Here is a 9,777-nt window from a genome sequence, read left to right as displayed (position 1 = left end):
CGAAACGTTGCGAGAAGAAAAGAGGGGGGGGGGGTTTGTTGTGCTATGAGGTTTTTGTTGAGTTATGCGTGAGTTTCTGAGGGTTGTATGTGATTGTTATAGGGGTTGTTGTTGTTGTTCTTAGTTATTGTTAAGTTTGGTGTAGTTAGTGGGTGTGTGTGTTGCCTTTTTGTGTGTGTTTTTTTTTTTTTTTTTGTTAGTAATTGTTTGTGCAGTGGTCTTGTGTTGTGGATGAGTTCCTTGTTGTTTGCATGGTTGTGGTTGTTCCTTGGTTGTTGTTGTGGTTCTTGGGTGTTGTGCTGTTGGGTTGTGGTCCTTGGTTGTTGTGTTGTTGTTATAGTTGTGGGGTTGTGGTGTTGTGGTTCTTGGTTTTTGTCTTGTGGTTGTTAGTGTTCCAGTGACCTCGACCAGCAGACAGCACAGGATAGCCTGGAGTAACTGGAGTGGTTGGTAAGTATACATGTGTTTTGTGTTTTTTGTTTTGTTTTGTGCAGCTATAGGTCAATTGTCCTGTGTGTATTTTGTTGTGTAAAGAGGAAAGTGTGACAGAGGATGATTTTGGCAGCTGGATTGATTAGGTTTATGTGTGGGGCGGGATTTGCCATTTGCCACTTGTTTTTTTAAGCTTGTGATCCCGCCAAATTATTTTTTTGGTGCCCGAACAGGGACTGTTGGTGCGGCAGCTGCAGGGCAATTGGGGTAGTGAATTGTGTGATTGGTAGAGAAAGTGAGGATGGAAGGGTTGAAGGAGATAGAGAGGCTGAAGGAGGAGCTGAGGTTGGTGAGGGAAGCTAAGGGAAGATTGGAAGAGGAGAATGAGAGGTTGAGGGCAGACTGTGAAGAGCTAAAGAGCGACTTAGAGGAAATGAGAGTAATGCTAAGGAGTGTTAAAGTGGAAATGAAAGGAGGAGAAGAGAGAATGGTTGAGAAAATGGACGAAAAATTCGGGATAATGATGAATGCAGTGCAAGAGATGATGCAGGAAATGATGAAGGAATTCATGGGAGAGGGAGCTGTAGGAGGTAGACCTACCGGGTCTTGTGACAGGCCAGGAGTGGTAAAGGAAGTGAAAGAGCGAGTGGATGAGAGTATGAGTAACGAAGGTGATTTGGTTGTGATAGGTAAGGGAAAGAAGGGGAAGACACTGGATAAGGATAAACCTGCGCACAAGGATAAGAAGGGGGCTGAGGAAAAGAAAAAGCCTAAGGGAAAGAAGGTTGGTAAGGGTGATGGACAGGATGAGACTAGGACTGAATACATTGGGGAAAGGGCTGAGAGTGATTCAGATAGTGGTGAGTGGAAGCGGGTAGATAGAAAGAAGAAGGGTAAGAGGGGCATAATCAGGAGTATGGACGCGAGTGTGGAAGTTGACTCACTGTATTCGGAAGAGGGAAAGAGGGGTCAGAATGGAAGTAGCGAAAGTGAGAGTGAGAGTGAGCAGGAAGTACGAAAGGCTGTGTATATGAGAGAGGTACCCCGATCTGCACAATACAAGGAATATGGTAGTAGGGACATAGGGGACTTTTTTTAGGGAATATGAGAGATATTGTGAGGCAAAGTATGGGGATAACAAGAGAGTCTGGGCCAGAGAGTTAGGTAGCTTTTTGATGGGATTTTTGTTGAGTATGTATGGGGTAATGATGAGTGTAGGGTATGTGCCGCATGAGAGTGTGAAAGCCAGGATTGTAGAACAGGCAAAGAGGATAAAGAGTAGCATTAGATATAGGAAAAAGCAAGATTATGAAGAGGCAAGAATGAATGTTGGTGAGTCATTGTCAATGTATGTCTATAGGTTAGAAAAATTAGCCAGGAAAAAGTTTGGGGACGAAGGGATAAATGAGTGTAAGGAGTTAGTGCGAAAGTTGTTGGCAACTGTACCAGGGAGTATATATGAGTTTATGAATCTGAAACGTAAGGAGAAAATGCGATGGACGAATGAAAGGTTGACCTGGAACGACATTTTAGAAATAGTAGAGGATTACGAGTTAGATAGGTGTATGAAAGAGAGTAGGAATGTTAGTTTTAGGACTGAAGTAGCTGAGGTTATACCAGAATTTAAAAGCTATAGGGAGGCAGTTTTGGAAGGGCCGAGGCGAGTGGCAGAGCGAGTGGTAGATAGGAGCATTAGGGCAAGTAACGTGAGTGTAGTTAGCCCAAAAAGAGATAGGAGTGCGAGTGTTGGAAGAGTAGGGTCAGTTAGCTGTGAGCAAGCAGATCAGTGTTATAAATGTGGTAAGCCAGGACACAGGAAGAGTGAATGTCGGTGGGCGTTAGGAGCATGCTATGGGTGTGGGCAAATGGGGCATTTAGTGAGCGAGTGTAAGAAAGAAAGGGATATTAAATGTTATAGGTGTGGACAGGTAGGGTACCCGTATGAACGTGGTTTGCAGCAACTGCGGGATGAAGGGGCATTACGCTAGGATGTGTAAAGTGTGCTGAATGTGGAATGGAAGGTCATGTGGCGAATGTGTGTAGGCAAGAGAGGATGAGTCTGGCTGGGAATTCGGGAAACTAGGTGTTAAGGGGATTTAGTTGGGTGGGTCCTCTAGTGTGTGGCAGTACGTTCGGGAGAATGTGTTGAGAGAGTGGTTTGGGGTGAATAAATGTGAGCTGAGCATCAGTGAGCAAATGGGTCTAGAAGATCGGCAGTTAGTGTTGGTTGAGTATGGAAGAAAGCGGAAGAAGATAAGGAAAGAGAATGAAAGGGAGAAACGTGAGCTGCATGATAGAGGGGTTAGTGTTAGGGTAAAAATGGTGGATAAGGCGTGTAATACAGATGACTTTGAGAGGAGGAATGATACATATAGCGTATGTGGGTTTGAATTGTCAGGGTTTAGTGAAGTTTCACCAGGAAGGGAATCAGGTGGTAAGGATGTAGTTGGCAGTATGAATGAGTCTCTTCGGGGGTTTGGCAGGGGTGTAAATGAAGTAAGTGATTTGGTTGCAGAGTTACGGAGATATTCGGACAAGAGTTGGAAGGGGTAGATGAGATAGTGAATGAGATTTGGGAGAATGGTAGTGAGGGAGATAGTAATGGTAGTCTGACTGGAAGTGGTCTGGGAGAAGTTGATGGTGGTGTAACTGAGAGTGTGTATGAGGGCCCTCAAACAAGATCCAGGGGACCTGCGTCGAGTATCCGTGGGTGTTGCGGAAGGCTATTTAGTGTGGGTGTTGTGAGTGTAAGGAGACGTTGTCAAATGTAACGAGGGAGGAAATATGGAGGAGTTATGGAGTTCCATTTGACAACATCTGTGTGTGTGAGAAAGAGAGAGAGAGTAATTGGTGGTTGGATGGTTAACGACTGGATTGGCTGTTGGAGAGTTCTGGGTTGTCTGTTGGTGCTGTTGATGTTAGAGTTCTGTGTTTTGAGTGAGTGTTTTTGGTCAGTCTTTGGTGAGAGCTGGTGATAGTAGTGTTGGCAGCAGTCTTGAAGGAATTGAAAGTCAGTTGAGTTGTGCTATTGATTTGTTGTTTGTTTTGTTTAGTTTGATATTGTTGCTTAAGAGTTGTTGTGCCTGTATTGTTGGGTTGTTGCGCTATGAGGTTTTTGTTGAGTTATGCATGAGTTCCTGAGGGTTGTATGTGATTATTATAGGGGTTGTTGTTGTTGTTAGTTATTGTTAAGTTTGGTGTTGTTACTGGGTGTGGGTGTTGCCTTTTTGTGTTTTTTTTTTGTTAGTAATTGTTTGTGCAGTTGTCTTGTGTTGTGGATGAGTTCCTTGTTGTTTGCTGGGTTGTGGTTGTTCCTTGGTTGTTTGCTGTGTTGTCGAGTTGGGGTTGTGTTCCTTGGTTGTTGTTGTGGTTCTTGGTTGTTGGGTTGTGGTCCTTGGTTGTTGTTATAGTTAAGGGGTTGTGGTCTTTGGTTGTGGTGTTGTGGTTCTTAGTTCTTGTCTTGTGGTTGTTAGTGTTCTAGTAACCTCGACCAGCAGACAGCACAGGATAGCCTGGAGTAACTAGAGTGGTTGGTAAGTACATGTGTTTTGTGCTTTTTTTTGTTTTTTTTTTTTAGCTATAGGTCAATAATTCTGCGTGTATTTTGTTGTGTAAAGAGGAAAGTGTGACAGAGGGTGAGTTTGGCTGCTGGATTTATTAGGTTTATGTGGGGGGGATTTGCCACTTGTTTTTTTAAGCTTGTGATCCCGCCACACCATGAGAATCTAGATCAAGGCCTTGAATCATTATTCTTTCTCATGACCTCAAAAGTCATGTGTGTATGTTAGTTTATACATATCACTTTTTCCTAAGATCAAATTGAGAACTTTGTATTCACTCTCTTTCGATCTCCCATCTACTCAAGAATCCTTCAAAGAATCCATACCTCTAAGATGAGTCTCGACTTGTAAATACTTAGATAGAATAGAGTATTCTTTACACTTCGATGTGTTTTAAAGAACTTGAAGAATACCAACTATGAACGGAAGTGAGAAGATGACCCTAGTCCCCCACTAGACACGGCCATCAGAGACAGACAGAGAGAGACTAATTATGCGCCTCGAATATCAACCGCTCTTCACGACGACTATGAATCAGAAGTACAGATACACACCTACTCACATTTATACATATGTTCCTTAAGATATATTTTCACACTTGGCAGTGGCAAACAAACTGTGTTCCTGAATTGTGCTAAAGTGAAGTAGAGGGTTTGTGCATAGCTATGTGCAGACTTTGGTGGTTCATTTTCAGTTTTAAATATGAGAGATTTCTTTTTTTCTGGGGAGGTGGGTGGGACATCAGGAGATTCCCGTGTGTTTCTGTGTTTTTTTTTTTTTTTTTTTTGGGGTTTTTTTTTTTTTTTTTTTTTTTACAATGAGAGTATTCTTTTTCCTAGGAGGTGGGCAGGACATCTGGAGATTCCCACGTGTCCTTGTGATTTTTACTGTGAGATTCCTCTTTTACCTGGGAGGTGGGCGGGACATCAAGAGATTTCCATGCGTCCCTATGTTGCTTAAGAAAACGTGTTCTGGTGAAGCCTTGCCAGTGTCAGCTCATTTTCGGTCAGATGTGACCTGAGAGACTGAGTCTCTGGTCAGTCTAGTAGGTAGTGCTCAAGGGGCTGGATTGCCTCTCGGTCACAGTACTGACGTGACCTGCCCTCATTCCCAATCATTTGCCAGGTGCATAAGTATCCTAGCCTTAATCTGTGTGTGATGACTAAGAGTTTTCTGGTGGTTTGCTTTGCGATGTCGTGAGGCCTGATTCTTGCCGGAGTCCTACGGTATATATAGTGTGTTGCACAGCATGGGGCCCTTATCGGCGAATTCTAACTGACTAACTGGGTAGCTTCAGCTGCTGCCTCAAGATCAGAGGTGGGTCCTACGCGGACGCTGCAGAAGTCACTCAGACCATCGTAAGGGAAGGAGGGCGCCTCTCCGTGTAGGATTCTGATTGGTTGGAGGAGGCGGTTGCATGATGTCACTTCTTGCCGAATTGTCATTGGCTAGTTGTTGCTGTGTGACGTTATGCCTGGTGTATATAGTCTGGTGTTTCTTGATCTGGGTGTCTTGTTGATGGTCGTATCTAGTGTGGTATTATTTAGTAATACCATGTCGTCTTGGTTTAGGCTTCTCGTATGCTAGTAGGGAGTAGGAAGGCCTCTTGAGTAGTATTCAAAGAGGACTTCTTGTCAAGGATGAGGATGGCTTCCAGCAAACGTGGTCTTCTTGGGTCTGGGGCATTGCCAATGATGGTGGTGGTGTTGCTAATGCTGTCACAGGATAGAGCCTAATTGTGACAGGTGAGGGCGTGGCTCTTGATGGCGCCCTCTTGTATGTGACATGAAATCCTTTTTCATTTGTCGTGAATTTAATGATCTGTCTAGGGACATACCTTAGTAAAATAGCCATCAGCATTCCATTCAGCTTCTTCTTGGGATCTGGATTTGAAAAAATGTATTTCATTCTTTCTAGAAAGACTTCTTGATATTTGCAATCCTCTCGATATCAAAGTTATATCGAACAACATTGGGCTGCAAATCCTTAGGCTCTAAATCAAACATTTCGAAGAACATCTTGGCTAAAATAACGTGAAACCATCTGTAGCTGATTTTACGTCAAGTCCATACATAGGCTGTGTTATGCCCAACAAGGTCTCCTTGGCGGTTTGAGTCATTGCAAATCTTTTAAATTTCATTCTAGTTTTGATAAGGAACCATTGCACTCAAACAAAAGGCTCGAATCTGGAGTCAGGTTGAGCTTAACAGATCCCCATCCCCCAGAGTGCTTAGCATCAAAGGCCATGATGAAGTTCGCCTACTCTCTTCACCTAAGCCAGGGCAAAAGAGGAAGACAGTTTTAGAGTCAGATCTCTGTCTGGTGACACTCTCTCAATGGCTCATGCGACATACGAGCTCGGCTCCTTAAGCCAAGAGTCCCGTCCCACTAGAGCAGGGGTCTTCAACCTCGGGTAGTACGCCAAGAGTCTGTCAATGGGTACAGTTTCAGCCATTTCATGAACTCCCTTTGCAGCTGATGTAATAATAATATATTTTCTTTTTGCAGCTTATTACTGTAACCTTGAAAATTTACTGAATGTCCAGAGGTAAATAAATATAAAAAAATTTCTTTATTTTTTTATGTAATTTTTTATGTTTACAATATTTCTGGTTATGTCTGGAGAGTTATGTACTTACTTCCCCTCTGTACAATACTTGCAAATATACACAATGGAATGTTTTTCTGGGTTAGTTTTGTTTTCCACGTTATACAGTGAAGAGGGTACATTACTGAAGTTACAAATGCCCGAAAGGGTACAGGGGAGAAAAGGGTTGAAAATTTTCCCTTACACTGGAGGGCCTGAGTTCCCTGGGTGGGAGACAGTGTTCGAAACATCTCAGAAATATAAAGATCTCTCATGAGGACGAGAGGTCTATTCCCTTCTACAGAATGACTTGGCCAAGACTGCTCTGTAGCCCTTAATAATGGCCAACATGGTGAGATTTTCTCGTGGAAGAAAGGTGTGAAAGTCCGCTACTGGCTGAAGAGAGGCTCTGGCTGTCGAGATGTCCCATCGACTCCACCAACCAATCACAGAGGACCAGCTTCCATTTCCAGTATGGTATCTGTTCACAGCTGAGCTGGATGATGGGGTTTCTGCAGGTATTCAGACTCTATTCGCTGTGCCAAGAAACAACCCTCTCACTCGCAGGAGATGCTAAGATAGTCTCCAGCTGCGTAGTGTCAGCACTTCCACTGCCTGGTGATACCTCTTGACATGCAACTGGCCATAGGAGGTTGTGCCAAGGGAAAATCTCTCTTAGAGCTTCAGATAACAGAGCCAGCAGACTCAGTAACCACTCGGTGTGTAGCCACTGGTAGTCAATCTGATGAATCAGATAAAACAGAGGGAAGGCATAAGCCTTTAAGTTGTCTCCTGTGTGCCGGGAAGCATCCTCCATTACAACCCATAGGTCCAGCACAGTTGAGTGGAACACCAGCAACTTTCTGTTGTACCGGGTCATGAAGAGATCATGGTTGGGACTCCCCATATCTTGAAGAGTCTCTCCACAATGTCTTGGTGTAGGGACTCTGTCACTATCACCTGGCTCTGGTGACTGAGCTTGTCTACCACAACATTCTGAGATGCCAGAATGTACCTGGTTGACAGTTCCACTGAGTTGTAGTTGTGTTACTGCCCACTCGTGCACTTGCATTGCCAACCTGCCACAGCTGTAAGGACACAAGCCACCTCCATTATTGACTTATGCCACTACCGTAATGTTGTTGCTCATCGAGGTAGATCTAGTGTACCTATCCGCGGCGGCCCAGAGTATGGCAGTTGCGGTTTTTCTATGCAGTTTTACCCCCCAACCCCTGAACAAGAATATGAAGTAATATTTATTCGGACGACTCTAATTTACCTTTGAACTCTATCCTACGGTAAAGGGGATTCCCATTGGGAACCGGGGTTTTGGGTGGGGACAAAACCCTAACTCTATCCTACGGTAAGGGGGACCCCCAGTGGGAACCAGGGTTTTGGGTGGGGAGAAACCACTTGGGGGTGATTTTGCCGTGTTATTGTGGTATTTCCCACATTTATCACTTTCAAAAACACGAAATACAGGCGGAAATAAGAGATAACAAAACTAGCGATAGTGGAGCCGTTCCACATCCATATTCGTCTACTACTACTACTACCACAACACTGAATCCTACTACGCATGCGCTAACTGTAAGGGAGCTTTTGGCCTAAACTCAGACTGCTTAGTGAGGAAAGAAATGGGGGTTTACGGGAGGGATACATGTATTTAGCCAACACCGTTACAGTATGACCCCTACGTTGCTACCGGACTGAGTGAAGGATTGGGTGGTACAGGGTTCCCAGATTTGGCAGTTTCTCACCAAATTTGGCTTTTTTTCCTAATTTGGTGGGTAAAAAATTCACTTTGGCTGGTTAGTGGTATTTTGGCTGGTTTTCAAATACTTTCTATTTTTGAGCTAAACACTGATCCCACGTTTGAGGAAATAACTCCCCAGATTGGGAATTTTTGAAGGTTTTCAGGAAAATCTGGGGAATTTGAATAGGTTTTTCAGTAAAAACTTGGTAACATTTCAGCAAAATATGTAGATGGAATTAAAATAAAAATCACACACACACCAGACGACCACAAAACAGGCCGCCGGATTCTCAGAGAACGAGCCTCATTTCAAATTTCAATTCATTCTCGTTTTTTTTTTTTTTCCTGGTATTCTTATATTAGTTTATTTATATTATCTAACTAAAACTATGATGCCGCTATACAAGCATATATATGATAAAAAAAATATACATTTATAAAGATAAATATAACGCACATATATTTGCCGGTTATTTGGGTTGGTTTGGATTTCCATTTGGCGGGATTTTGGCTGGTTTCATGGTAGACTTTGGCTGGTTGGTAGTGGTGTCATCTGGGAACCCTGGCTGGTAACCATACGTTGAGTTACATAAAAGTCATTTACCTAATTTTGTTTATTAAACATGTTTTATGTTGAATTCTAGTGTTTATTCCTTTTCATTTTTCCATAGTATTTGTATAAATAACTGTTTTGAAATATCCCTACCTAATCATTTCACCATATATAACTTGAAATATTATGTTATAATTGAGGACAGACAACCTAAAAATGCCTACGTGTTGATATAGAACTCAGTTTTAGGACGTTTCGATACCTACCTGTTACGTGAAATTGCACATTGCGTTGCATATTACATACACACTCCCTATCATTTATACACAAGTCAATCCCTCCCCTTTCCAGTATTCACGACTGGCTCTTTACGTTACACCATTTACAATGCATTTCTCACTGATACCAATATCTAGATTAAAGTTTGCCATTATTTTTTTTATAAAACCTACATTTAAATATATTCCATTATACACTTTTACAGACATTACAATTTACACCTCCCTTCCAGTTTCCTTACTATTATGCAGTTATGTATGGTTACTTTTTACATTTTACACTTCCACACCCATCAAAGTTAGGTTTTTATATGTCATTTACCTACTGGGGGCCGAATCCCATCCCCCGGTTAGGCAACTACCCTTAGGGTTAGTTTGTTATATGTTGGTTTACCTACTAATTTTACTTCCTTGAAGGGGGTTACCCGGTTAGGCTAGGTTGGTTAGTTCTTCAAGGGTGGATACCGGGGGTCGGGGGGGTGGGGCCGGGGGGGGGGGGTTGGAGGTTAGGTTAACATTCCCTACTTGGTTACCTACTAGGTTAGGTTTGGTTAGGTTACATTTCCTTACTAGGTTAGGTTTAGGCCTTTAAGGGGGGAAATACGGGGGGC

General features: G+C 43.0%; 1 protein-coding gene across 1 annotated transcript; it reads left to right on the top strand.

Annotated features, from left to right (window-relative positions):
- Positions 1-733: 733 nt before the first annotated feature.
- On the top strand, positions 734-6,544 carry LOC135213370 (golgin subfamily A member 6-like protein 7). Its single transcript, XM_064247350.1, has 3 exons — positions 734-1,433; positions 1,651-1,842; positions 6,501-6,544. The coding sequence occupies exons 1-3, from the start codon at positions 734-736 to the stop codon at positions 6,542-6,544; spliced, it is 936 nt and encodes a 311-aa protein (XP_064103420.1).
- Positions 6,545-9,777: the final 3,233 nt, after the last annotated feature.

The sequence above is a fragment of the Macrobrachium nipponense genome, chromosome 42, assembly GCF_015104395.2.
Source record: "Macrobrachium nipponense isolate FS-2020 chromosome 42, ASM1510439v2, whole genome shotgun sequence".
Lineage (NCBI taxonomy): Eukaryota > Metazoa > Arthropoda > Malacostraca > Decapoda > Palaemonidae > Macrobrachium > Macrobrachium nipponense.
The sequence above is the reverse complement of the archived record's forward strand: the minus strand, read 5'-3'. Positions and strand labels throughout refer to the sequence as shown.

Excerpts from the sequence above, each read along its gene's own strand:
- LOC135213370 (XM_064247350.1), top strand. The coding sequence starts at position 734 with ATGGAAGGGTTGAAGGAGATAGAGAGGCTGAAGGAGGAGCTGAGGTTG. Across the intron at positions 1,434-1,650 it reads TAGCGAAAGTGAGAGTGAGA|GGTATGTGCCGCATGAGAGT; the intron begins GTGAGCAGGAAG and ends TGATGAGTGTAG. Across the intron at positions 1,843-6,500 it reads GGACGAAGGGATAAATGAGT|CTTATTACTGTAACCTTGAA; the intron begins GTAAGGAGTTAG and ends TTCTTTTTGCAG.